This window comes from Ascidia mentula, chromosome 6, assembly GCF_947561715.1.
Source record: "Ascidia mentula chromosome 6, kaAscMent1.1, whole genome shotgun sequence".
NCBI classification, from domain to species: Eukaryota; Metazoa; Chordata; class Ascidiacea; order Phlebobranchia; family Ascidiidae; genus Ascidia; species Ascidia mentula.
The window spans coordinates 13,051,185-13,078,195 of record NC_138571.1 but is presented as its reverse complement, the minus strand read 5'-3'; the positions used below and the strand labels follow the sequence as shown (position 1 = coordinate 13,078,195).

Genomic DNA, 27,011 nt, shown 5'->3' with positions numbered 1-27,011 from the left:
AACACTGTGGGCTCGTTTCATCGTTGCGGTAACGATATGTTGGTATGCTGCCTTAAATTATCACTGGCGTGCAATGATTTATCTTGATATTTCGTACCATTCGATTACGTGCTACAACTTTTGTTAAAAGAGTACCTTTTTTCTCAAAGCACCGGTTTTTAGGTTACGAAATTACTTTAAAATGTTTCCAAAGGAAGTTAAACTGCCGAAAAACAGAGGCTATATTATGAGGCGTGTCATCTTCTCAACATAAGGCGTGTTAAATTTGACATGCCTGAGCGATGTTATGCAGATTTCTTAATCAATCACCACTTAAAAATTTGCGTGAAAATAAGACAGAATTTAAACCAAACTGTATTTTTTTTTATTTTTAGATCACTAACAGGCAATAAAACAGTGCTTATACATAACCAAAAATAACAATATAGAAGCACACGCGTCAAAAACAAAAACATTTGCTACACTTGTATTTATAAACCACGCACCCTAATAATTATTCAGGTAGTGTTTTTACATCACTACCAACAGTCAACGGATTTTTTTATCGTCAGCACAAACATTCTACATTAAACTTGATAATCAGGAGAATATATTAACAGATCACGTCATGCCCTTTGGCTTGAAATATGGCAGAAAACCGTCATGGCAAGGCACTTGGTCTATACAAATGAAAACAATGTCTAAGTTGAGTGGCCTGAAATTATTGCAACAAGCAAAGGCATTTGTCTGGCTGCAAAGTAGTGGTGATACCTAGAGATATTCAAAACAGAATTTGTGAAACTATGTACCCTGGAAGACACATGAGTGAGCTCAAAATTGGGACACTCAACTAGTCTTACGCCTTTTAACAAAACTTCTGTTTTTCCAGGCTTTGCAATGAAACATTAAAGCTTAAGGTGCATATGAGCGGTAATGATATTATGCATAGCAATTTAAAAAAAAATGGCAAAATACATATCGACGACAAAAACAAAGTTGTTCCCAAGCTCAGACGAGTACAGGCAGACAGATAACAGGTTACATTCATGCATGAAGCAAATTCAAGTCAGACAAACAAGAGTTGTGTTGTTAATAGTTCGGAATACCGAGGCAGTGGGTCAAGTCAAAAATTATTATCAGAAACATACACCAATCTGTTTCGAAGGTAAAAGCTTAATTTTGTATGTATATATTTGTTCAAGGGGCTAAATTTCAGTGAAGCTGTCTTGATTGTAAATAAAACTTCCCTAAAACTAAAAAAACGATTAACAATCATATGTTTTTTTTTTAAAACCAATCGATTCCTAGTGGTTATGACCAGCTAAATAGTCACTGATCAATTCATATGTGAAAAATATTAAACCAGACGTTGCACAGGACTTAAGAATGGCAGCATTGAGGCCCTTGTAAAAACCTCTGACACCTTCTTGCCTCCAGATGCTTATGATGCAGTGACGAAAATTGTTGTAGTTTATCACATCACTAACTGTAGCCTTGCTAAACCCCTGGACCTGTTGAAGCAAAACTATGGTAAAGAAAAATGGAATTTGTAAACTGAAATTAACAAAATTTAACTGTACGCTACTTCTGTAGAGTCTGTATAGGCTTGTTTAACTGCTTTGCTAATATAATGGCACATTAAAAGCAAAAACAAAATAGAACATTACCTGTAGTCGCTTTTTGGTCACATCAAGGGGATAAACTGTACTTTTGCCAATAATTCCTGCTCCTGAGCCACAAAGCAGATTCGCAATTGCACCTGTAATTAACCCATTACCCATACAACAATTTTGGTGGCTATACATGTCAATCATATTTCAAAATATATGTGTATACCTTCTTTGAGCGATGATTTGCGCCACAGTGTTTGAAGCAGTGAATACGCAGCAAACTGAATTCCTGAGTACGGCATAACTTGGATCAGAGCAGGGGTAAGTCCCTTATAGAAACTTCTGGGGCCCTCATTGCGACACATGTCAGTGGCAGCAACCACAACGCTTTTGTAAACCTAAGCAACACAAAAAATACTAATAAAATAGATAATGGGTACCTTGATGGGTCATTTACATTGTTAATTCAGAGCAAGTTTGACATAATGCCATATTTAAATGAAAATTTTGTCATATGTCCTACATTACTTTGTTGTGAAAAAATTTTTGTCACATGTCCTGCAAAAAAAGTTGGCAAATACAATTCTTTTTATGGAATTTTACTTTATTAAAATATATTAGCAACTTGGGAGGTACAAAGTACCTTTGGTTCTTTTTGTGCAGCGAATCTTGTTCTCAAAACATCCACAGGGTGAGCGGTAAAAGTAGCTACTGCACCCGAGAGGCTGCCACAACCATAATGTATAACTGCTCGTTCAACATAATCCTCTTTGGTGTGTGGATAAACGGCATTTGCAAACTTCGTAAAGTATTGAAATGATCCAAACTACAAAAACACAGTTCAATTATTTAAACAAGTAGTAACGCAAAAGCTAATATTTTGATGATTACAATAACAAACCCAATTAAATAACCTTCTGCAAACAATTTAAATTAAAAAAACATGCATAATATCATGACATAATACCTGCATTCCACCATATATCATAGAAAGAAATTGTGCAGGAACATGTCCCTTCCAAAATGCAAACAACCCCTCTTCCTTCCATATTGTTTTGGTGGCTTGTGTTATTCCTGTATATTTTAGCTTATGGGCATGCTTTTCTGGTTGTAGCTACAAAAAGGTTTTTAGCTTTTTATCCAGCATAAATCCTGTTTTCCCAATTTGTGCAACATATTACTTGCAAATGAACTGCAGACAGTGCACACTCATTTTTATTACTTTTGAATGGTTTTGCTTGGTTATTACAAACACATATGAATTATCAAGGCCAACGTTTTTCAATTTACCTGAAATCTTATTTTCAGCACATCCAAGGGCGTTACAATTGCCCTGGTAACTATACCCCCAAGCACACCTGACAGAAATGACTGGGACAGGCCTATCTTCTTGTGTTCGTCATATCCAACCATAACGACTGTGTTTTCATCCCAGCAACAAAACTGGCTCTTGTCCCAGTTAAATAAACTACCACGATCTGTATGCTAGGGACAGTACTACCGTAACATCAAGTCATGGCTGTATTTGGCTGCTCTTGCCTGTCGTGAAATATGAACAATAAAATGTTAGTTAATGATACGAAGCAACTGTATGTCAATTCTGCGAGTCAGGCGCAGTAACAAGAGGGGCTGAGCAATTAGCAGCGTGTTGCGCAGGCGCTATTCATGTACACAGGGCGATGACACCAAGCGACCTTTCATTGTAAGTTTGTACAGTTCGTTACTATATCCGCTTACACACAAATCGTTTTCAGAATAATCTTATTTAAACTGGGCCACCTGTATTTCTGCTGATAAACCAAGGCTGTATTTGAACAAGGCGATTATTTGCGCGATTAGCGAAGCTAATCTAACCGGTCGACCAACAGTGTTGTATGTGGGAACTGGGAACTACAGCCTGCCATAAAAAGTTCTACAATCGTATTCGTATTTAATCAATACTAAACAGAATATACCACGATTTACGAATGCATGTTTGTTTTCACAGGAAGTGTTGTAATTACCAGTCAAGCGGAACGGGATAGTCGCCAGTTAAACAAGCAACGCAATGGCCGACATCGTTATGTTGCATCGATTGGGCTGCATCACAAATATCTAGTCTGTCCAGAGTTAAGTCAATGTCTTTATCGTCTCTCTCTTTATTTATAGGGCGTAGCGACTTCAAAAGTCCTTTCACCGATAGATAGGCGAGGGAATCAGCATCCAGAAATTTGCGTGTTTCTTCCAGCGACATTCTGTTTGCCAAGAGCTCGTCGCTTGTCGGTATGTTGATGCCCATGAAACAGGGATGTCGTACAGGGGGCGACGCAATGCGTATGTGCACTTCTCTGGCGCCACCTTCGCGCAGCATGCGAATAATTGAACCCATCGTGTTGCCACGTACGATGGAGTCGTCGACCACAACTATTCGCTTACCGCGGACGTTTTCGGCAAGGACGCCGAACTTCTTGGCCACTGCCAGCTTGCGAAGTCGGGTGCTAGGCTGAATAAACGTGCGGCCAATGTACCGGTTTTTGGCCAGCACTTCGTCGTAAGGTATTCCACTTTCAAGAGCAAAGCCGAATGCAGACGGCGTGGCGCTCTCGGGGACTGTGCTGATGATGTCTGCCTCGACGGGTGCTTCTTTTGCAAGTTGAACGCCGCATCGTTTACGTGCTGAATACACCATCTGCCCTTCGTGTATCGAATCGGGCCGAGAAAAGTAAATGTACTCAAACACACAGAAAGCCGGTTTCTTTGAATTTTCCCGCCTAACAACACCCATGGACGTGACGCTGTTGCGATCCACGCGTATAATTTCGCCAGGTCTAACTTCGCGAATTAATTCAGCCCCCATCGATTGGAATACGCACGACTCTGACGACACAGCCCAACCCTCAACCACTGATGAGTGCTTTTCGTCGGGATGTATTGACACCAACTGTCCGACACAGAGTGGACGGTTTCCGTAAGGGTCGCGGGCTGCGTACACAACGCCGTCATGCAGCATTACAAGGGAATAGGCCGTCTGAGTCCGTTCCATTAGTTTTCGTAATCGACCAGTCCAGTCCGGGCCGTCTTCTTCTCCTGATTCCAACGGCAGGCAAAGTAGCTGCGTTATGAGTTCACTGTCCGAACCGGTGGACAGACCAACACCGCGGTTTAATATCTGCCTTCTTAAACTTTTCTTATTGACAAGTTCGCCGTTGTGTGCCACTGCTATGTAGCCATGCTGGGTGTCGACCACGAACGGCTGACAATTTGCAATGGACGAGGCGCCATGGGTGGAGTACCGCGTGTGTCCGATGCCAGAATTTCCAGTCAGTTGCGAGAGAACTTGTGCGCTGAATACGTGACTCACTAAGCCCATTCCTTTGTGTGTTTTAAAGTGATCATCGTCACCACATATAACCATACCAGCACTTTCCTGTCCTCTGTGCTGAAGGCCGATTAGGCCCAGGGAAATTACGTTAGCTACGTCAAGTTCAGTCGGGCGTTTTCCCTTCGATACACAAGCGAACACGCCGCACTCGTCGTAAACCTTATCTTCAAACTCGCACATGGTTCAAGCAAGTCGGTTCGAACTTCTTTCTAATGTTCTGGCGGACTCACAAGCAGAATGAACACAATTTAAGATGGCGATGGAAAGGGCGCAAAAAAGGTCGAGGTGAAAACAACAGCTGCTGGTAACCTAATTGAATATCCGCAATGCCTGAAGAAAGCGTTTAGGTTAATTGTCAGTTGGATTGACTTGCAGTAGAGGAAATAGCCAGCAGTCAGCAATTCGACAGTTCTGCAGTAAATCTTTATAATTAGACCGGTATCTTTAGAAGCCGCTACCGCATGTAATTGAGTAGGCCAAGTTACCTGAAATTAAAACCAATGGCCTTCTGGGCATTAAACAATATTACAGCCAGGTTATTTCGCTACTTTTATCTGTCTGAAGTTCGTTAAAACCCTTAGCTAGCTGGCTGATCACTCGCTTTTCTTTCGAAACAATGCTGGTCACGTTGTGAAACATTCGATTTCTTCTTGTCCTGAAGGCGGCATGATCATTATGACGTCACTGTTGTGGTGTTTTGCGTTTTTCTTTTTATTGCAGTTGTTCAAGCGGAACAATAAAGTCGCGAGTTCATTTTGGGGCGTTTCAGGAATTTTGTAATTAATGAACCCTTGGTACGAACTGAAGGGTAAAGAACCGGAAGGAAATGGTGTAACGTTTTCTACAAGAGTCCTTATTACATGTACAAACAACATCAACAACATATAATGTACTCAATGGTATTGAGGTGCAAACTTGCAAGATCCAAAAGCAGTTTTTGGCAACTTCGCATATAATCACAGCAATACTTACGTTTGTTTTACTTTTAGAACAAGACCAGCGGACTGAATAGTTAGTTGCAAGTAATGAAATGCCCTAAACAAAACTGCTGACTGGCACAAGTGTAACTGTCCAAAATAAAAAGATGGCTGCAGGAGTTTTGCCATTTGTCAGAGGTGTGGACCTAACAAAGTATGATTTTAAGGTAATGTATTTATTATATATATTTTGTATAATTTCTAACTTTACAACATCATGTTGCTTGCCAATATATACTTATCATTTCAAATTCAGTCATACAGTAGTGATATTTGTTTGTTTTTCACAGGGCAAAGATAAAAACAACACTTTTGAAATCATTGATTTTATAATAATATATGTTAAAAATTTCAGGGTGGTCTCTTTCCCGATCGCACTCGAAACATGACTGGTTTGCGCTGGTTGAAACTGGATCATACTAGAATGTGCTACCTGCCCGAGGAACTGGGTGGCCTGAAAAAATTGGAAGAAGTATCAGTCGCACATAATGAGCTAACAACCCTGCATGGTGACCTGGGCTCCTTGCCTCGCTTAAAAGCGATTAATGCAAGCTATAATCGCTTGAAAGATGCATCCATACCTTCCAATATTTTCGGTCTGGAAGATTTGTCCACATTTGTGAGTTTTTACCACCATTACACATTTAAAGTCAAACTGTGATGTGTAAAATATTTGATTATGTAGCATAGTTAAATAAAATGGCATTTAAACATCATCAACCATAGTGTCATGTTGGCTTAAATGCAAGAGCTGGATAATTCCCAAAACAATTAGTATAGTAAGTCCCATCAAAATGATGTCATGCTTTTTAGGATATGAGCCACAACCAGTTGACAATCGTTCCGAGAGATCTTGAAACTTGCAAGACAGTGCTGGTGCTGAATCTAAGCCACAATCAGTAAGTGCTCATTATCATAGTTAAGTGTGGCCTGGTAAGCAGTTTGTGTAGTATAAATGCCATTTAATCAACAGTAATTCTAGAGTGACCAAAGTAACCTCAAAATTGCACATTGTTTCAGAATCGAGTTAATTCCACCGCAACTGTTCATCAATTTGACGGAGTTACTCCATCTTGACTTGAGTCACAACAAACTTGATTCTCTGCCTCCCCAACTAAGGAGATTAGTGCATTTAAAAACCCTCATTCTGAATGAAAACCCATTAATGCATGCCCAGATGAGGTATATATATATATTGATTCAATTCAATGCCTGTATGTTTGGCCGGATAAAATATTTTGGTGTTCGTTTTTTTGCAAAATATATACTTAAAGTGGGTATTTTTATTTTGTACTTACTGTTTGATTTTGTATGACTACTTAATATAGATAACTGTCTTGTTTTGGATCATTTTTGTGGCATTTTAAACAATTGTTTACAGTCAATATACATTTGTATTGTTTAATTTTGCTAACTTTGAGATTGACTTATTTTACTTCCAGTTTAGGTTTTCTTATCATATAAAATACCAGTGCAGGAAAATTCTTCTTGTAGTTTTAATAATAACATACAGAAAATACTTTGTTTGCAACAAAGGGTTTGCATACAGTGGGCCTGTTTTTTAAGGCTGAGCAAAGTCAATTTCATGTTGTATCACAAAATCACAAGTTATGTTTGTGTGAAGGCAACTCCCGTCCATGGTAGCATTGACCACCCTACATCTGCGCAATACACAAAGATCGGTGACAAACTTTCCCGCAAATCTGGAAAATCTTAAGTTTCTGACTGATGTTGATTTGTCATACAATGAACTGACCAGGGTGCCTGAATCTCTGTATTCCTTATCAACATTAGAGCGACTGAATCTATCCAATAATGAAATTCAAGAGCTGTCGCTTCTAATTGGTAAGTCACAACTAATATATGGGTGTTCAATATAGCTCTCGCAAAGCGGATGAAAACTGTATCGCAAGTTTTGTATTCAAGATTGAGAGCAAGTCATTGATTAATAATTAGGTCTATGGTACCAACCAACCACTTTTCTTGATATGTAATAAAATGATTAACAAGTTGTGTTCCTGTAATTTATGTAATTTATTGATATTTCGGTGGTTGGTTTGTATTGTGGGTAATCCGTTGTGTATATTACCCACAACTTTCTCCTATCGCGTAAGCCTAAATGAAATACACAATTATATGACACTCACCCACCTCTGCTGTGATTGCCACCAATTAGCCATAATTCACTTTGTCTGGCAAACGTTTGTGACGTTGTAAACTCCATTACCAAGCTTGTTGTGGTGGAACGGATGTATTTTAGTTCATTGCTGACCTTGTGTGCCCAGCAAACAGTAAAGACAGATCTTCATTAATTGTTTATTGCTGCTGTTTAAAGATACATGGACAAGAATGCAGTCGCTGAATTTGTCCAACAATCAGCTTACTTCTTTACCAGTGAGTGTTCAATTTTGTTTGCTAGGCCAGTTTTTCTTGCTACATGTATAGTCCTTATTTTTACTTGATGTGTAATAAGGTGTGTAATATATTCAGACAATACTATTGCCCATTTAAATAGGGTAATCATGTGTAGATGGTTGGCACTATTAGGCAGACCAGGCTAATTCATGTATTATCCTGACATTTTTACCCACTATAGATAGTTAAAAATACAAATAAAAGTTTTATCGTACCTAAAGAAGCGAGTATAGCTCGCAAACATTTGTACTTTAAAAATTGTTTAGAAATTCAGCCAGTCAAAGTGCACCAGAAACTATAGCAGGTAAGAAACCAAAGAGTGATATGGCTCACTGCAGAATTTTAAATAAAAGTTTGTAGATCAAAACACCACAGTAGGCAATAAAAATTTGCAGTAAAATTTCATAATTTTAACTTGTGTTATTTGTTGTAGACCTCATTGTGCAAACTACAGTCCCTGAGAAGATTGTTTGTAAACGACAACAAACTTGACTTCGAAGGAATCCCGGCCAGCATTGGTAAACTAGTCAACCTCGAATGTTTCTGTGCCTCCGATAACAATTTGGAATTGATACCAGAAAGCATGTGCAGGTATTGCATTGAGCAATTCTTTGGCTTTGTCATTGCCAGTTGTAATACAAATATGTTGCTGTTGTGTCAGGATAAAAGAAAGACATTATAATTGCTTGCACGTGGTGGTTTCAAACCAGGATGCAATTTATTCAGGTGTTTCTTGTAATCTATTGGTGTCAAATTTGTGAAGTAGTTCGATTTTTTCTACTTCACTTTTTTAGGTTCAGAAACAGAAATGCTAGTCTGTGTGACAGCTTTTTATTATGTAATAAATTATTACAACACTGTTTTATGCTCCTTCAAGAAACTGCACAAACTGCAACACATTAAAACATTGAAATTTTTTGAAACACCACCAACTACCACATTGTTCAATTTAAGTGTTCTTGGTTAGTTGGTATTCCGGTTTCTTAATGGTGTGATGTGTTTGATGTAGGTGCCTTAAACTGCGGAAATTGGTGTTGACTGACAACAGGCTTGTGACACTTCCAGACAGCGTCCACCTCCTGGCAAAACTGGAGTTACTGGATGTTAGGGGAAATCCCAATCTGGTCATGCCCCCAAAACCAAAGCTGTGTAAGTGACAATTTCCTTCATTTAGAAGTGCATGTTAAATACAATTACTTGCTATGATTTTCATGTTTCAAAAATCTACAGAAATAAAAATATTGATTATAATTTCTCAGAAACAAATAGAGTGTGTTTTGACCTCTTATGTAAAAAAGGGATTTTTTCTGCATAGTTTGCCTGAAACTGGCTTATTGAAAAGACAATGTTGATTGTTTTAGCTTCAGAGAAAGATGGTGACAAGTTGTACGACATCGACTTTTCCCTTTCCAACCAACTCCGCCGCATAGGTGTCGTTCCTCCAGGGAGTGAACAAAATGCTGCAAGTGAGAATGCATTTAAACGATCAAAATACTGTACAGTTTAAGAGCAAGTTTTGCACCGTAATTTGCCTTTTATCAGTTAAAAGAGGTGTCATTTTTATGGCAACAATAGTCTATAACGTTACTTGGCAAAATAATTTAACTGAATAACTCACAAATGAACATGTTTGCGTTCTCTCAGAGGACACGTCAAAGGATCCGATCGCACGTCGGTTACGTTTAAGGCGCCGTCGAGAACAGGAGGACTCCAAAGCGGAGACGGTGTTGAAGGCGATGTCTGACGTTACCCAAGATAAAAACAAACACGCCGATACTAGTTATGACGATGTAAGTTTACCAAATATGCCGTTTTTGTCGCCCAGAAAATCGATTTAAAGATTTCTTTCCAATTTTTTGAGTAGATAAAATCGTTACCGTTAACTGAACTCAGGTGTCCTAATTTAAGGCCAAACTTTAAATTTAACCCATAATTATGAAAACGTCACAATTTCGTCATAATTACTTCACATGAATTATACAGTATTAGTGTGGAAAGAACGGCATTGTCGCCAAATCAATTTTAATTATTTAAAGTAGAAGTTAACTTTCAGTTTAAATTTTATGAAATAAATTCGCAAAGCTAACGTAAACTGCGCAGATCAAATATATGTGTCCGTTTGGTGCTTTACTCGTCTAAGTATTTCAATCAACCGTCCACGTGTCATACGTAATCCCTTTCGCAGGAGGAAGAAAGTGACGTCACAAAGTCAGGAAAGCGATGGGATGAAACACTCCACAAACCTGACCTTAAATATGGAGAAATATTCAGCGAGGAGGTAAGTTGTGACCATTCGCCTTAGAATTTCAAAGATATTGTTTGGCTTCATTAAGTAACGTTAGAATTGTGCAACTGGCAACACTTTTCCAAAGCTACTGAAGTGGTTTCCATGCAAACAAAGTCCTGCGTGGCTTTTCTGTGGCAATTTTGTCTCGTTTTGGCGTGTGCGGAGTTTGGTATTCCCAATGCCACAGTATCATTATAAAACGAACTATAAATTCGACATTGCCAGAAAGGCCTTCGCGATTGGACGATTGCACATACAGACATGGTTATATAAAGAATAGACCTACCGTTGCACACTGTCTACAATGCTTTTGTTTATCGCCAGGTCGGCCATTTTCCTGGGCTCACCGTGTGGCAGATCGAGAACTTTTACCCCGTCTGCTTAGAGGACTCCACCTACTATGGAAAGTTCTACGTCGGCGATTGTTACATAGTTTTACACGTAAGTTTTTAAGACTTTTGGCGTCTGCGTTATACGCCAAAGTTTAGAGAGGTTGTTTTGCAAATTAACCTAAATGTTCTAAAGCTAAAGATTCACAATGATGCAAAACAGCAACCAAAATAGCGAATTAGTTACAAGTTAACTTAGGAACATAACTAACGGTTTTGTAAATCTTTAATATGAACAGAATAGCCAATACGGTGCTGGAAAACTTCATGTGAACGTTTCGATTGTTTCTACAACCATTATCAATACAAATGATACAAATCAATACATCTACATTTGTATTGATAATGGTTGTAGAAACAATCGAAACGTTTACATGAAGTTTTCCAGCACTGTATTGGCTATTCTGTTCATATTAAATAGTTACAAGTTCTGTCTATCGTAAATGAACCGTACATATCCGCCAATTGAGTTCCTGGTAATAATTGTGCCACGCAAGCGCGACAGTCAGTGAAGCAAAAAACAACATACGAAAAAGACATTCAGGAGAGTAATTCTCCCGAACAATATCAAAGCTACAATGTTGCTATTAACAGACATATGCAAAACAAAACGTCTCAAACACTCTTTCCCTGTGTTAATCAACACTGTAAAATAATACCTCACTGATTTAGCCAATCACATTAGCAACCATTCAGTCGCATTAGGTCCTAATGTTCAAAATTACGTTACCAGACGGAAATGGACGACTCCAGCAACCTATCGTGGAAGATATATTACTGGATCGGCGAGTCGACGTCTATAGATAAGAAAGCATGCGGCGCGATCCACGCCGTCAACCTCAGGAATATGTTGGGGGCGACCGGACGCACAATGCGTGAAGAAATGGGAGATGAGAGCGAAGAATTTCTCGCAGTAAGTTGTTGTTCTTGCAGGCTGTCGCTATGAAAGGCTGAATGAAATTGGTTTAGGGTTAGGTTACTTAAACAGTGTTTATTAAATTGATATACCAACGAGGCTATGGATGTTCCAAAACTGAAGAAAAATCGGATTCGAATACCCGAAATCGATATTTGACCGAATCTGAATGTTTGACGTCATAAATTTCATGTATTGAAATGTTTTTTTTTTTTAATTTGTATTCATTCAACAAAAATTTATTCGTTGTTTCGCGTAATCCGAATTTCATACGAAAGTCATTCCGTGCAACGACAATGTATAATTCCATAGGCGTTGTTAAAATTTTAGGTTTTAATCGCTTATTTTATTGTGGATTTTTTTGTCAAGATTCGGATTCGATCTGGTGTAAAATCCAAGCGTGGTCATAAGATGTTTTTAATGCAGCAATTGTGACCACCAACAAATCTCTTTTTCTTGTCTGTTACTGGGTCTTACAAAATCACAAATAATTTTCATTGCTTTTACTTTATATCCCTTTATGTGTTTGTTCGTAGTTATTCAACAACGACATCGCATACATTGAAGGCGGCAATGCGAGCGGTTTCTATTCGGTCGAACACAGAATCTACCCAATCAGGTGCGTTATTTATTATTTCTATTTATTGAATATTGTTTCTATGTAATATCGTTCAGCCGTTTTTATTTGTCACTACCTTGCTTTGTTGAACAATTGTGGTAGTCACTTAAACGTACAACACCCGACAGGTTGTACGGTCTTCACGGTGACCGCACGGTGACGCCCTTCCCCATACCCATCGATACCTCGTCTTTGAATCCACGCGAAGTTCTAATTCTCGACAACGGTATGACTATATTCGTGTGGGCTGGAGCTCACTCCAAGGGTGTGAAACGATCAAAAGCAAGGTGGGTGGAAATGTTCCGTGAATTTGATAATTCGAACACGAGTGCTTATAAAAGCCATCGTATATCCTAACGCATGCTTATTGCATTCTATATTGTTCAGTTCAAACATAATGTTCCGTTTTTTCTACACAAACAAGTACATTTAAACAAACAGTAAGCAGCAGTTTTAGATAGCGGTTACCTTTTCCCGAGTTGCAATAAACATATTTATGTGTATATTTTCTCCCTTCCAAAAAAAATGCTAAACTATGTATTAATTTATTACATTGACAAACTATCGCTATACGGCGTGTAGACAAACCAGTAAATTAAAACACTTTCCGTCAGACTCATCGCCGAAAAAATTAACAAGTACGAACGAAAAGACGAGGCGGAAATAGTAATGGCTTACCAGGGTTACGAAGAGGCAGATTTTTGGCAAATTTTCGGAGGTATTCCGGACGAGATTGAACCGCAAGATGTTTCAAAGTACATCGGCGGAAGACCCTGCCTCTATAAGGTAAACAAAGGCCATCCATCCACCGAGTACCTCAATTCAAATCCTTAGTTTACCTTCCCTCAATTTCCAACCTTTAAACATGTACTGCAAAGGCTTAATGTTTAATAACTTTGGAAAATAGATTAAGTTGCATTTCAGAAAAAAAATAAATGTTTTGCCTGAAAGCCAACCTTTGCTTTGTATGGCCTTTTAAGGTAAACTTGGGAATGGGTTACCTCGAATTGCCGCAAGTTAAATACCAGCTCCTTACCGAACATGTCACCAAACCTCCACCCGAGGTTCATCCGGCCAAGAGGTTGATGCCGACCCTGCTCGATACCAAGAACGTGTACATTCTCGACACCCACTCAGGTTGGTTTTTGCCGGTTCAAACCGGTTACGAATTCGTGGCATTGCTGAACTTGTACGTTTTGTGCTGCACTGCTTTGCTACCATGACTGTCACTTGGCAATATGGCACGTACAAGTTATTAGTTCCAAATTTAGCAACGGTAAACCAATACACCCGTCGTTCACATGCAGATGTTTTTGTGTGGGTTGGTCGAAAGTCTCCCCGTCTGGTCCGTGCGGCGGCGATGAAACTTGCCAACGAAGTTTCCGCCATGATTCATCGGCCAAGCTTCTCTATCGTCTCTAAACAATTGGAAGGAACCGAATCTGTGGTACGTACGTTCTGTAGTTGAAATCTCAACGTCCAGACACTGTTATTAGGAACCCATTGTGCCTGTTAGCCGCAAGTTGCCGTTTCGGGCGATTGGGAACATTGGTCAGTGCGCCCGACCCAGCATATACCAAGTAGGAAACCTGATATTCTTGTTTAGGATGAACCGGATAACGCGGGTTTGAATCCCGGTGTGGTAAAAAACAACTTACGGTTGTTGGTTGCGTCTTGGTTGTGTAGTTACTTAACACATAAAAGGCTGTTATGGCAATACTTATTGATATATTTCAACGTTTCAGTTATACAACAACCTTCATGGGGACGTACGACATGTACGTACTTACACATATGAGTAATACTTGCTGATGAAGGTTGTGTGACATCCGAAACGTCGTCATAGAATAAAGTATTGGCCGAGAGCCATTTTGTATAGGTTACTTCTTGCCACTGTCGGTACATAAAAAAACTTGCCACTGTTGGACGCAATTTGACGATGCAGGGTACATTATGACGTAGAGAACATCCGTTTGCCGTATTATGACGTTTAACCGTCGTGTAAGTTGCATATTGGCAAAGTCCACATTGCCTATCCATTCCAGGTCTTCAAGTCGTGGTTTAAGAACTGGACCGACGTGCTTAAAGTGGACTACACGAAGGCAGCCGAAAAGGTGCATAGCGTTGAAGTGAAGAAGGACGCCTCTGACAACAAGATCGACCTCTCGGCCATTTTTATGCCCAGACAACAACCCATGCCCGACAGCGAGGTGAGGGAAGTCCCCTTTAGGGGAAAGTTGCCTTTAGAAAAATATGAATGAAAAACTCAGGTTTTGAAATGCATCGCTTACGATTTTGCATGTGACTCGAAACTTTGTTGCAAACTAACTGTAGAGAAATGATTACAACAATGAATGGAAAAACTAGTCAATGCCTTAATACTCATAATATTCTGTTATTGGATGTATTTCTTAATCGCCGCATGAAAGCATGTCTGTTCAATTGAACGAAATGACGAGTACGTAACCCCATTTGCCAAAAGCAGTCAGCTGAAACTCTCGTATTGATGTAGGCCGTACAGTTGATGGAGGATTGGAACGAAGACCTCGACGTGATGCAGGGATTTGTGTTGGAAGGAAAGAAGTTTGTCTCCCTTCCACAGGAGGAGTTTGGGAAGTTCTACACCGGGGATTGCTATGTCTTCCTATGCAGGTTAGACTAAGAGATGTTTGAATGCTTTATTAATTGACGCATTATTACAACGTCAATTAATGGTCACACTTCGAAACCATGTCAACTGGTGCGTGCTATACGGTTAAAAATCGAGTTTAGAAAACTTGTTTTTGAACATCTGATTGAAAGAAAAGACATTGGCATTTAACTACAATGTGTTCATTCACTGAACTTCAGTACAATCTTAGAGTAAGATACTCCTCTAGGGTCCATTTTAACCCGACTATTTTTACCTTTCCAGATACTGGGCTCCTCCTGATGCAGACGAAGAGCCACCAGAAGACGAGGATGAGGATCAGATGGACGACACTCAGTGCATCGTCTACTTCTGGCAGGTTGATATTTTTCGATGTGGATTTTTTTCTTAACTTCAAAATCACTTCCGGTTACTTCTCTGTGCTCAGGGTAGGGACGCGACGAATATGGGATGGCTCACTTTTACATTCACACTGCAGAAGAAATTCGAAACTCTATTTCCGGGGAAGTTGGAAGTGGTGAAAATGAAACAACAGCAGGTATTGATCCCAATATTTGCTTCCGTGACGTTCTTGATGCTGCCAGGCAGATTCCCAATTCAAAAACGCTCTTCTGAAAAAAACTGTTTATTGCTACTGACGTTTCGATCGTCGGTGTTCTGAGTTGTTTTTGTAGCTCATAACAGTGGCGATGTCTGCAAGCTGGAGACGTGTATCGGTCGATTTAAGATACATTCTACCATTTTGCACAGAATGAAGTCTAATATAATTTTGCCTTACAGTAGTTATCGTTACTACACGCATTTGAATCGCAAACAATTCATTCGCATTTATTTAAAGGAAAACCTCAAGTTCCTGTCCCACTTTCACCAAAAGTTCGTCATTTCCAGCGGAAGCCGAAAGAAAGCCTCATCCGTCGATGACAGGATCACTGAGGTATGAGCATTTCTATACAAAGAAAACTATGTAAAACGCCACCGGCAGAAGTACGATCCGTCTAATACTCGTACTTTGACAGGACCCGACCCAGTTCTACCACGTACGTTCCAACGGTGGTCTACTGAGCACACGTTGCATTGAAATCGAGCCCGACGCCCGCCTATTGAACTCAGAATTCTGCTACATTCTAAAAGTGAGCATCTGCGGTTATGCCTTGATGGCGAAGTAGTCACTACAGACTTGATATCTATACAAAAACCGGTTGAAACCGGTTCGAACAAGAGACCACTTAAGTCTCAATTTGTTATGGTATCATTCAATCAAATTTTTAAGTCCTATAAAATTGCAGCACTATGCCACAATATTAAGTGTACTGTAGACAGTTTTGACCTATCCGGAAAGATTGAAATGCAATTTGGTTACCAATATATTCACGGAGGCTGCAAAGCCGCAAGGTTTGGCCAGGAAATGTGAACAACTGTCTGCAGCTCACTTGGCCTATTTAACAGCAACTGAATTGTAACGCCCATAACAGCTCATTTGTAAAGCGCAGAATAAAAACTGGTTCCTGTTTTAGGTCCCATTCAACAGTACGGACAGTGCTGGGATTGTGTACGGTTGGATTGGTCGCGTCGCTCATCCCAACGAAGCTAGACTGATGGAAGACCTCATCTCCTTTATGTTCGGTGACGAATTCAGTGTTCAGGTATTTTCCAAACAATTTCCATTGTGATCTGTAGCTTATGTTTGTATCTTAACAATCAAATGGTGCGTTTGGAATTTAGTTTAAAACTGTACTTGGCCAAAATTCCAAAGATTCCACTGTGCAAAAAAATCAAAGGTGATGATTGTTTAACGGAATAAGACATTCATATTTTTATTGCATTTTTACACCACCTATTTAATATTTCTATGAATGCGGTGTACACTACCAAATCTTCGCACATACGATCTTTTAGTGTCACAAACTCGGGTTGTTTCGCTTATTATCAAATTGAAACAAAAAGACATATCAAAAAGTCCGCTAAATTAGGGGCGTTCCTTTCAAAGCAGGCGACAGACCTATGCCCCGATAATCCAAAGCTATGCCCGGTCATCATGAAAACGCACATTCCCACGCTAGAGCCACGACCTCCAGTTTGCTATCAAACCCCTTGTGCGCAGATTCTTAACGAAGGCGAAGAACCGGAGAATTTCTTTTGGGTCGGTCTCGGCGAAAGATGTGATAATTACGACGAGGACGCCGACTTCCTTCGCCACGCACGACTTTTCCGCTGCTCCAACGAGAAAGGCTTCTTCTCAGTATCGGAAAAATGCGCTGATTTTTGTCAGGACGACCTCGCAGATGACGACATCATGGTGTTGGATAACGGCGAATTTGTGAGTGCTGTTAACGTACTGTGGTGGTTTAAAGGCCCTTTTTCGTGCCTTCAATAATGCTATGGATGTGAGACCGAAAATAAGGGCCTCTGTTGCTAAAATAGCTTGTAAGGACGACCTGTATAACACTTCCGTCTGCAACCTTCGTATTGAATTTTACGTTCAACACATTTGCAAACTTAGTTTTATTGCCATCAATTATTATAAAACACCAGCATATCTCTGCTTTGTTACTACATATTTCAAACCTCACCGGGAGCCTGATTTTTCAAATCTCGCTCCGACTTGTCAGGAAAAGGTGGCTGATCCAGCTAGGCTGCATTGCCTGGGCTGCCAAGCCCGAAAACCTCATGATCGCGATACGTTAGCTGTGATCGCCAAGGAAGGACCTGCGCAGTGGGGCGATCCTGCCAATCATGCCATGCATGAAATATTACTGCGTTATTTTCTGTTTGTTCCACAATCTCATAATACAACCAAGATTTCCACGTCGATTAAAATTGTTTTGTTGCAGGTTTACTTATGGGTTGGAACCCAGACGAGCCAAGTGGAAGTGAAGTTGGGTCTTAAAACAACCTCGGTAAGTTACGCCCCCTAGAGGGCACACTTTAAAAATAACATCTACGTGTATGAAAATAACAGCTTGGGCGTGGGGCAACTACTTCAACGTTTAATCTTTAATAACATTTTTTACCAGGTCGAGTAACGGCTGCAAAAAAATGAAAAAAATGCCCTCAAAAATTTGAAATTTGTACATGGTAAATTTTTCCATATGCGTCAAAAGCGATAAAGTTTGAAACCACTGGTCTACAGCATTAGGAATGGAATAAAGTTGTCGGAACAAAAGCTTTTTAATCAGTTCAAATACAACACACGTTTGACATCGATCAATACCGAGCGGGTTTAACGTTTGCAAACGAAAATGAAGCTGTTAAGTTTGAAACATCACACCAAGTGCATTATGTTTGTTGTTACAAACCTTACCCATTACGCCATCGCCTTTAAACATTTTTGTCCATCGTCAAACAATATGGTCGATATAGTGGCCCCTGTATGCATCTCACTTAAAACAACGGTGGTGTTTTTTTGCCAGGTCTACATACAACACCTAAAAAGCAAGGGAATAAAACGACGTCTCAAGCTCGTCCGCAAAGGCAACGAACCTCGCGCGTTTACAAGATGTTTTCACGCTTGGACGCCTTTCAAGAAATGATCGACTTTCGTGAAGTCACCAGTCACGTGAGAAATACGAGGTCCGACAACGTTTTTGCGATTTTTCCGCAAAGAAGTTGTCGTTCCGGGCATTCGGGTTCTACTGATGTAGTTTTTGTTTGTACTTTTTGATTGCGTTGTGTGTTTTTGCACCAGTCTTGTGAACGCCGTGAAAGCGAGAGAGTGTACTGTGTACGTTTAAAACAATCCAAAATGTCGCAAGCAGTAGCGCACAGTCCGCGCACACAAAATTTACAAACTATGTTAGCGACACTCTGCAGAAGCCATTGTATACAATGCAACGCGTGCAACTATCGCCCTAAATTCATCAGCTGCTACTATTTAGCACCGCGCCACGTAATTTGCTGCTGATATAGGAAATCGCATTAAGACGCCATGTATAACCACACGCTTTTTTGCTTTGTACTTGTGATCAAATTGTCTGCGGCTTTTTCTGTCTTAATTCCATGATGGGCGAAAACTCGGAACAGTATATCCACGGAACCTTTCTAGAATAGTATTTTCAAGACCTATTCTAATATTCGTTGATTTTTTTCGGATCCTAGGTCAAAAGGATTAATTCACAAACAACGCCAAAAACTGGTATGTTGTAGTGATGGGACTGAAATAAACTCATAGTATGTTCCCACCAAAATGATAATTAATTACGAAATTATTACGAGACAATAACTGGATTCTTAATTGCCCTGTCCCCAATTTAATTCCATTGCACCAATAATGGAAATCGTGATTCTTAAATCTACACAAGAAAATCAATTCTATAGGTCTGCCAGGTTAGGAGCATTTCGTCCAAAACACGCCTTTCCAATGCAGGCGAAATACGCTTGCCCTAATAATGCAAGTCATGCCCGGTAAGCAGTACAGCGTACGTTCCCGTCTCGCGCCATGTATTCTCTTCAAGTTGCTATTCAAATCTTCGTGTATTTCGCGGCGTCATTTATACCCTGTTTTCATGCGCGCTCACGTCTCGTGCCTCGCTATACGAATTCCTCTGTTGCATACTGTGATGCATTCGCCGCTATACCGCGTCAAGTAAAGATTATCTCATCCAATCAGCGGCCTGTCTCTTGTCACGTGACTTCGAATGGTTTATTGTTGATTACCAGGCAGTGGCAGATAGCCTTCAGTACGTTATGCTTCCCTTATATTAACGGTTTAATGAAAGAGGCGATTAAAAGTTACAGAGGAGGATTCAATACAAATAAAGGTGCAAGCATAATACAATGTGCTGACAACTAATTGTACCAATAAGCGAGCTGGCCAAGCGTTGAGATACAGTTTAAACTGATATTGTGATTATATTGTATTCATGATGTATAACACTCGGCAGAAAATCCCAAATACAGACGCTTAAACACCGTTTTTCAATATCTCACGCCGAAAATACTTGATCTCGAAATCACTTCGCAAGCCAAACACATCCCCCACAATGCCCTCAACCTCTTCGTCCGAAGTCACTTTGGCAGTGGCCACTATGCGGTCAGCGGCGGGCCCGCTCGGCACGGAAATGGACAACGTGCTCACCACGAACTTGAACGACATTTGGTCGGTGTTAAGCAACATACGCAGATTATTGCGAAGGTAACTGCGAGGGTTGTAGACCTGGGCACGGTAAGCCGACTCGAATGCCTCCATCGGGTGCGGAACTGGAGAGAAACGGAAAGCTGGAGTCCAGTGAGTCGTGTCTGGTTCGTAGCACTGGGAGTCGCATTTTCCTTCGGCCAATTGCTCACCACCGGGTCCTTTTTTCAGTATCTTACCTAGGTTAAAAAAGAATAGCCACGTTGATATAATGACCATAATATTGTTATTGCATGTCCCAACAGAACTAACCCAACTCTTAGAACATGTACCCACTGATAAAATGCTGCAGTTTAACTTTGATTAATATTCATCACACCAGCAGGCTTTTGTTCGGCACAAGGCCATTTTCGATTCTCGCGTTTAAAATCGCAATTAATGTGTCATTAAATAGTTAGATTTGGGTCGTAATTTTTGGAAGAATGGTCAAGCGCGATGTGTTGTAGTTCATAATTTCATGCCTTACTTGTTACAACTAAATATTTTGCCATTGTGTATTCAATATTAAAAAATAAACTATACAACCCTACTTCGCGTTTGAGTAATTGTGATCATTTGCATTCAACACAAAAAGCATATTTACGTCATTAAAGTGCCCTCGAAAACCATCTTGATCCAGTCAGTGTCTGACCAAAAACAAACCTGTCAATCCCAACACAGTCTTCTTGTGCCTTTCAACGTAGTAACAGTCCGAGTTTTCAGAATCCACTTTCACGCGAAAAACACCTTTGGGTTGAACTTGCATCGGTTTGTGGTCAATTTTTAACGGCAGTGCATCGGAATAAGCGAGGTTGACCACGTATTTGCCTTCATTCTGCGGCTCATCGATGGTAACCTATAAACCAATAATAAAGCATGCGTGTTAGTATGTTTAAATTGTATGTAGTTGTGTAATAGAAAAACCATTTTCCATTTTTTTTACCACACCGGGATTCGAACCCAGCAGATTATTCAGGTCTTATTGGAAAAGAATCCCTATTAGGTTTTCTACTTATGGGTCGGGCGCATTGATATTGGGTCGCTGGACAGCGGGTGATTCGCAACATCGGTCAAGCGTCTGACCCATACACCCAAAAGAAAACCTCATCGGGATTCGTGGCCAGAATGTCCTGGGTTTAAATTCCGGTGTGGTCAAAAAAATAAACTTTGTGGGTAGCGTCAAAAGGTATTTGTGGACTCCTGTTCTACAGTATGCGGGGTAAGGGTCGAGCCCTGACCGAAGTCCACTTAGCCTTCTCCTATCTAAAAGCAGAACTCACCAACAGCGCCATGTGGGTGAATTTCTCGCCGAACTTGTTGAGATCGCGAAAGAAAAATCCGCTCTGGATCATTTCGGAGTGGAATCCGAGCTCGTTGAGAAGCCAGTTGAACAGACTGTTCACCTCATAACATATCCCACCTCTGCCACGACGCACCACGAACTCGAAGATGTCATCCAAGGAGAAACGCCGCACAGGGCCCCCGAACGCGTCCACGTTGGTCGATGGAATGGCGCGTCTGTGGGCTCGAAACAATTGGTTCAGATTGGCCAATGTGGGCTCCGTGGAGCCGGTGTAGCTGATCCTCTGGAGATACTCTTCAGTATTCATTTCCAGAGTTTTGTAGTGTGCCTACTTGCTATATTCCTTTAAACAAGAAACTGTCACAGTTACCAACTGAAACTTAATGTGACGCAATAACATCGATTTTGGGCGCTCAGCAATTAAGTATACCCATTTCCAAGACAAAAGCACTCTTACGAAAAACAAATCAATTTTGACAAACAATTTTTTGTCTGCCACTTGCACCACAAAATCATTGCAATTTAACGGAAACACGTTTAAACTATTGTACTGAACATAAATTCCAAATGGACACTATTCGCAAATGCAGATGTAGGGTTGGTGAATTGCGGGAATTTAGGGCCAACGAGACACGCCCAAAATACGCAAAAGCGCGGAGTCATTCTTAATTTCCGCGTTCGTTACTTACTACTAGCTGCCGAAAGCTGAATCTCATAATGACTAGAGGTTTTGTTTTGCTGCCCGAAGCGATAATTTTGAAACAGAAATTACTTCATAATAAAACTTGTAAAATGTAACGTAAGTTTATAGTAAACTTGATATGTAGGCTACAAAGCATGGAACTGTAAAAGCAAGTTGTCAAATCAATTGTGTTTGTATATTTGTTTTGATTTTCAAAAAGTCACCTCTCAGCAAAAGTGTTTTTGCTCTCAGGAGCCAGAAACAATACAACCCTTGGCCAACATTTCACAACTGTATTATGCGTTGAACCTATTTTTCACATAACAACCTATTTATCACATTACAACCCATTTCGGAAAAAAGTGACCACTTATGTTTGTAATATACCATGACATTCATTTGGGCTGGACCTTTTCATTTTTTTATATTAAAGTTTTATAACTTGTTGCTTCGGTTTGTTTATGCTTAGCGTTAAGACTAGCGGCCCACTTAGAATAATAACTTCGTGGATGTACTGTGGGCAGCAGCCTACTTGTTAGGAAACACTAATTTAAACTGCAACATGTTAAATTTAGGTTGACTGACTACCACTCATTTGATGCAAGGAAACTACGAATGCGTACACCCGGTAAAACCTGCAGGACATTTTGGTGTGCGAATCATTTTTGCAAACTTGTAGATGCAGATGTATCGTATATGAAGGTAGAGAATGGACACCCCAAGAGAAGATTTGAGCATGCAATTTGAACAGGGTATGTTGTTTGACCTGGCTAACATTACATATCAAACTACTTGAACTATTGGTGAAAATGGTTATGCCCTTTTCCTGTTTGGCTGAACTTTCGTCTGCATCGCTAAATAAACGTTTTTGGTTTCAAAAGTTTAAATATGTTATATTTTGCCAAAAACATAAAATTGGCTTGAATACTCTTATCCGGACAAAAATTGTTTCATTATAGCATGCAAACATACGACCCAACCAACTGTTTCATATGAAATGCCCTAAATCTAAGTATTAAAATTTTTACCTCCATCGTGAGACTGCACCCTGGCCTAAATGCAACCACATCTGCAGAAACAAAAGTAAAACCGGTTTCAGTCAAAAAGATCTGCGTATATTTCACTCTTTTGCAAATCGTCTTGCTGGGTGCGTGTGCGCTCGGATTCTTCCTTGGCGTACACAGAGTCTACGAACCTGTGGTAAGCATTGCTGTTAAACGACTTTATAGGCAGAGGTATTTTTGCTTATTTTTTGCATTTGTTTTGCATTCCTGAAACTGAATGGATGAAAAAAAGTAGTCTTTTATTATGTCTGTGTTAAAAGAGCATTGAATGGTGCATTCGACAACACCATTATTTGAAAGATGGTTGCCTATATGCGGAGACATCGACATTTTGTCTCCTTCTGATCATTTATTTTTCTTGCTGTCGTTCCATAATTAAATTATTGTTTTTACACAGAAACAACCATTCAAATATTGTAACCAAACCAACTCGAAAGGTAAACGCTTATCTTTTGTGAATAAAAGCACTAGGTCGCTGTAGAGTTGTACAATAAAATAATACTGCTTTTGTGTTTAACCACGGTGTATTGCAGTTATATTATTTTTAGTTTGCTTTGCACCCGCTGCTCCGAATAATTCGAAGCTAAGTACGGAAACAAAAAGTAATTTTACCAACGTGGAAGAAACCAGTTTCCAGTGTAATCAGGGATTCCGTCTAATTGGTGACGGAAAATTATTGTGTGTAAATGGCAGTCAGTGGCGCCAAGTAGGGGTGTGCGTGGAAGGTAAGCAAGCAACTTAACTAAATAAAATAGGCAAAAACCACACGAATTGAATCTGGTCAACAGAACACGAGACTGAAAGTTGCAAATCACCCTTGCAAAATAGCACTCATTTATTTGAACTCACAAATAACACTTATGCCCTCGGTGATGAGATTGACTTCCAGTGTGTGGTTGGTTACCAATTAAACGGTGATGGAAAGATGGTTTGTGCTAGAAATGGAAGATGGCGGCTGGCGGGATATTGTCGTTTACAAAGTAAGTTACATACAGGTTGTTTTAAAATAGAGAAAGGGTACATAATTTTTTTTAAATCCACGTAAAAAGCCAATTTATTCAGGTGGAAATAATTCTTAGCATTAATTGATTTTTCCGGTGTTAGGTATCCAGTGCAATCCGCCCAATAACACACTAAATGGAAATTACCAGCCAGTGAAAGAGATATACAATGTAAATGATGCCGTTATTTTTGCTTGCAACAATGGATACGGAATTGAGGGCCATTACTTCCATACATGCCTACAAAACGGTTCATGGAGTCACCCAAAACCCAAGTGTGCCGAATTAGGTAAAACTAAACCTTATTTTCGTTCCCATACTTCTGTGTCTGAACCTCAACAATTCTGATAGGTTTACGAGCGACGGATAGAGTTGGTTACCAAATATAGTTTTCTTTAAGGATTTTGCATAAAATGTGTTGACATTATTGTTAGAGACTTTGTCATATGTTAATTAAGGTGAATTATGTTTCTTTTACCTTATATAAACACACGCCGAAAGTCACTTTGGCAAACTCAAACCAGTACTGCAGAATCGTTATCAGTTGGTCGTAATTTTTACAGCAAGCCATCAGCAGAAATGTGTTGCACCAATCGCACCAAACAACGCGAATTTTAACGGGATTTTGCAAACCAATTACACTCCGGGAGATGAAATAGACTACCAGTGTAACACTGGATATCAGCTAATTGGTGATGGAAAGATGGTTTGCGTTAAAGGCAGTTTGTGGAGACAAGTTGGCCACTGTGGCCCATCATCCGGTAAAGATTGTTTAGTAAACTTTGTACTCTGTATGTTAATCGCATTGGACACGTTTTATAATTTCGATATTATGGAATACTGTTGAGGTCATTTTAGTTTTATCTAATTGTAAATAGTTTTTCAGTAAAATGCAAGTAATTTTGCCTTTTTATTCTTTCTTTCTGCGGCTCTGCAATTTCCTCGCCCCGGCTCTCTTATTTGCAATATTCATTTAAATACGTTGCCACAATCCGGTATCTTACAACATAATATCAGTTCGGCAAATATAATTATTACTCTAACAGAATTAAATAGAAACCAAGAAAACAGGTAAGTTCGGTAAAAAAATATTAAATTCTAAGCGATCCAGAATTTTCCGGCTTTAGGTATTCGGTGCCAACCTCCCAACAACACAATAAACGGCAATTTCCAGCCAGTGAAAACGATGTACGATGTGAACGACACAGTGAGCTATTCCTGCAACTCTGGGTACGGAATTGAGGGCTACTATTTCCTTACCTGCCTCCAAAACGGTGCATGGAATTACCCAACCCCAAAGTGTATCGAATTAGGTAACGAAAACATTAAGTTCATGCTCGTAGTGTGCTTCAAGCACAGCCATGAAGCCTTGAACCTCAACGTTTCATATTGGTTCTAGCGTGATGAATTTAATTCTGTAAACATTATATTGTGCTACACGACTAAAATATGTTGACATCCCGTTCAGAGACTCCACAGTGCGTCAATGGAAGTTGGACGATGTATTTTTATCCTTTACTGAACGTACGCGAAGGAACCTTCGCCAATATTAACGAGTACTGCAGGAGTTTTCCGGACATGTGTCCTCAGAAATTGCCCAGCGCCGTTGACGTAGTTTACGAGGAAAATAAGCGACTACATCATTATCGCTTGAAAAAGCAGATCGTCCACCTTGACCCACAAAGAGGCCTCACTTGCTTGAATTCTGAGCAAATCGACGGTCGGCTGTGCTACCGTGCTTACGCCGTGCGGTTCTGCCTACCGGTTCCCGCAGGTAGTTTTGATGTAAAACAGTGAAGTGGAAGAATGAATCGCGTTAATATAAGCCAGCAAATAGTCCATAAAAACCTTCACAGTTTGAAAATGTTTTGTTTTTGTCGCGGTTTGTTTGGAATAAAACACATTAAAATATTCAATGCCAATATTATTTGTTGGGGGCTGGCGTTTAATATGTTGGGTCAACATTGGTTTTGAGCATCGCTCATCAACTTATGCTATAATATATTCCAGATGCTCCTTTATGCAGTCAACAGTGGACGCGATTTTTAAACCAAGATCATCCGAGCGGTAACGGCGATTTCGAAGGAATGATTTTCGGCGGACAAACCCTTTGCCAAAACTACCCAACCTCAATCGATGCTCGACTTGTCCATTCTAACGAAGATGTGCGAGAGAGTGGTCGAAAAAAAAAGACAACGGATATTGTCCTGACATGAAAGTGCGCTACTGTTGTCAAGGTAACTTTAAAATAGACATGACGTTACGGTAAAGGCAATGTTAGAAGAAATGTTTCGCAAAACGTATGTTTTTTCGTTAACGTTTTCAGAGATCACCTGCCCGTCAGGAAAGTGGACACAGTTCTTCAACCTCGACTCACCGGACGGAGAGGGAGATTACGAGATGATTGTTGACGCAAGGAGAAGGCATCCGACCCAAATGTGTAGCGGAAATGTAACGGCTATTGATGCTCGGAATGTTAATGGCGGTGGAGAGGGTTATTCACACCACGCACGACCGGTCCACATGGATACTAATGTTGGGTTTTGGTGCTTAAATAGTGAGCAACCCCTAGAACTTAAAGATTGTCGCGACTACCGCGTTCGCTTTTGCTGTTAATGATTTTCCCGAGCTTAATCGTTTACTTTCAT

The 27,011-nt window shown here is 40.0% G+C and overlaps 5 protein-coding genes across 6 annotated transcripts in view; 2 read left to right on the top strand and 3 right to left on the bottom strand.

The window, feature by feature from the left end:
- Positions 1-348: 348 nt before the first annotated feature.
- LOC145905344 (mitochondrial thiamine pyrophosphate carrier-like) lies at positions 349-3,148 on the bottom strand. The gene is made up of 6 exons (XM_082992516.1): positions 2,880-3,148; positions 2,557-2,703; positions 2,233-2,415; positions 1,816-1,987; positions 1,647-1,738; positions 349-1,490 (listed from the first exon to the last, which is right to left on the bottom strand). Exons 1-6 carry the CDS (start codon positions 3,000-3,002, stop codon positions 1,284-1,286), a joined length of 924 nt encoding a protein of 307 aa, XP_082848642.1. The 5' UTR covers positions 3,003-3,148; the 3' UTR covers positions 349-1,283.
- Positions 3,149-3,537: 389 nt separating this feature from the next.
- Positions 3,538-5,529, bottom strand: LOC145905343 (amidophosphoribosyltransferase-like). Its single transcript, XM_082992515.1, has one exon. It carries the CDS (start codon positions 5,128-5,130, stop codon positions 3,589-3,591), a length of 1,542 nt encoding a protein of 513 aa, XP_082848641.1. The 5' UTR covers positions 5,131-5,529; the 3' UTR covers positions 3,538-3,588.
- A 307-nt stretch (positions 5,530-5,836) lies between these two features.
- LOC145906847 (protein flightless-1 homolog) lies at positions 5,837-19,797 on the top strand. The gene is made up of 29 exons (XM_082994319.1): positions 5,837-5,857; positions 5,940-6,094; positions 6,283-6,546; positions 6,741-6,826; positions 6,948-7,109; positions 7,552-7,772; positions 8,263-8,321; positions 8,776-8,933; positions 9,352-9,491; positions 9,704-9,808; positions 9,987-10,132; positions 10,528-10,620; positions 10,954-11,070; positions 11,752-11,931; positions 12,471-12,553; positions 12,682-12,840; positions 13,168-13,339; positions 13,534-13,690; positions 13,861-14,000; positions 14,599-14,763; positions 15,066-15,205; positions 15,468-15,561; positions 15,631-15,741; positions 16,042-16,137; positions 16,220-16,333; positions 16,718-16,846; positions 17,305-17,520; positions 18,035-18,100; positions 18,614-19,797. Exons 2-29 carry the CDS (start codon positions 6,035-6,037, stop codon positions 18,731-18,733), a joined length of 3,753 nt encoding a protein of 1,250 aa, XP_082850445.1. The 5' UTR covers positions 5,837-5,857; positions 5,940-6,034; the 3' UTR covers positions 18,734-19,797.
- Positions 19,798-20,103: 306 nt separating this feature from the next.
- On the bottom strand, positions 20,104-21,923 carry LOC145907226 (arylamine N-acetyltransferase 1-like). Its single transcript, XM_082994655.1, has 3 exons — positions 21,594-21,923; positions 20,977-21,169; positions 20,104-20,513 (listed from the first exon to the last, which is right to left on the bottom strand). Exons 1-3 carry the CDS (start codon positions 21,921-21,923, stop codon positions 20,104-20,106), a joined length of 933 nt encoding a protein of 310 aa, XP_082850781.1.
- Positions 21,924-23,010: 1,087 nt separating this feature from the next.
- LOC145906848 (coagulation factor XIII B chain-like) overlaps positions 23,011-27,011 on the top strand; it is an 81,219-nt gene continuing 77,218 nt past the window's right edge. For both annotated transcript variants that reach the window (XR_014402871.1, XM_082994320.1), the window contains exons 1-7: positions 23,011-23,050; positions 23,374-23,498; positions 23,760-23,799; positions 23,911-24,087; positions 24,151-24,342; positions 24,467-24,652; positions 24,927-25,124. Coding sequence is in view for 1 of the 2 variants with exons in the window: in XM_082994320.1 (XP_082850446.1) it covers positions 23,035-23,050; positions 23,374-23,498; positions 23,760-23,799; positions 23,911-24,087; positions 24,151-24,342; positions 24,467-24,652; positions 24,927-25,124 (934 nt within the window). In the remaining variant the exon portion in view is untranslated. The remainder of the gene's footprint in view (positions 23,051-23,373; positions 23,499-23,759; positions 23,800-23,910; positions 24,088-24,150; positions 24,343-24,466; positions 24,653-24,926; positions 25,125-27,011) is intronic.

Coding starts and splice junctions, on each gene's coding strand:
- LOC145905343 (XM_082992515.1), bottom strand. CDS start 5,130: ATGTGCGAGTTTGAAGATAAGGTTTACGACGAGTGCGGCGTGTTCGCT.
- LOC145906847 (XM_082994319.1), top strand. CDS start 6,035: ATGGCTGCAGGAGTTTTGCCATTTGTCAGAGGTGTGGACCTAACAAAG. Junction 9,492..9,703: donor GCCCCCAAAACCAAAGCTGT/GTAAGTGACAAT, acceptor TGATTGTTTTAG/CTTCAGAGAAAGATGGTGAC. Junction 16,138..16,219: donor TCGATGACAGGATCACTGAG/GTATGAGCATTT, acceptor GTACTTTGACAG/GACCCGACCCAGTTCTACCA.
- LOC145907226 (XM_082994655.1), bottom strand. CDS start 21,923: ATGAATACTGAAGAGTATCTCCAGAGGATCAGCTACACCGGCTCCACG. Junction 21,170..21,593: donor TCACCCACATGGCGCTGTTG/GTGAGTTCTGCT, acceptor ATTGGTTTATAG/GTTACCATCGATGAGCCGCA. Junction 20,514..20,976: donor GACTGTGTTGGGATTGACAG/GTTTGTTTTTGG, acceptor TTTTTAACCTAG/GTAAGATACTGAAAAAAGGA.
- LOC145905344 (XM_082992516.1), bottom strand. CDS start 3,002: ATGGTTGGATATGACGAACACAAGAAGATAGGCCTGTCCCAGTCATTT. Junction 2,416..2,556: donor TGATATATGGTGGAATGCAG/GTATTATGTCAT, acceptor GTGTTTTTGTAG/TTTGGATCATTTCAATACTT. Junction 1,491..1,646: donor TGACCAAAAAGCGACTACAG/GTAATGTTCTAT, acceptor TTGCTTCAACAG/GTCCAGGGGTTTAGCAAGGC.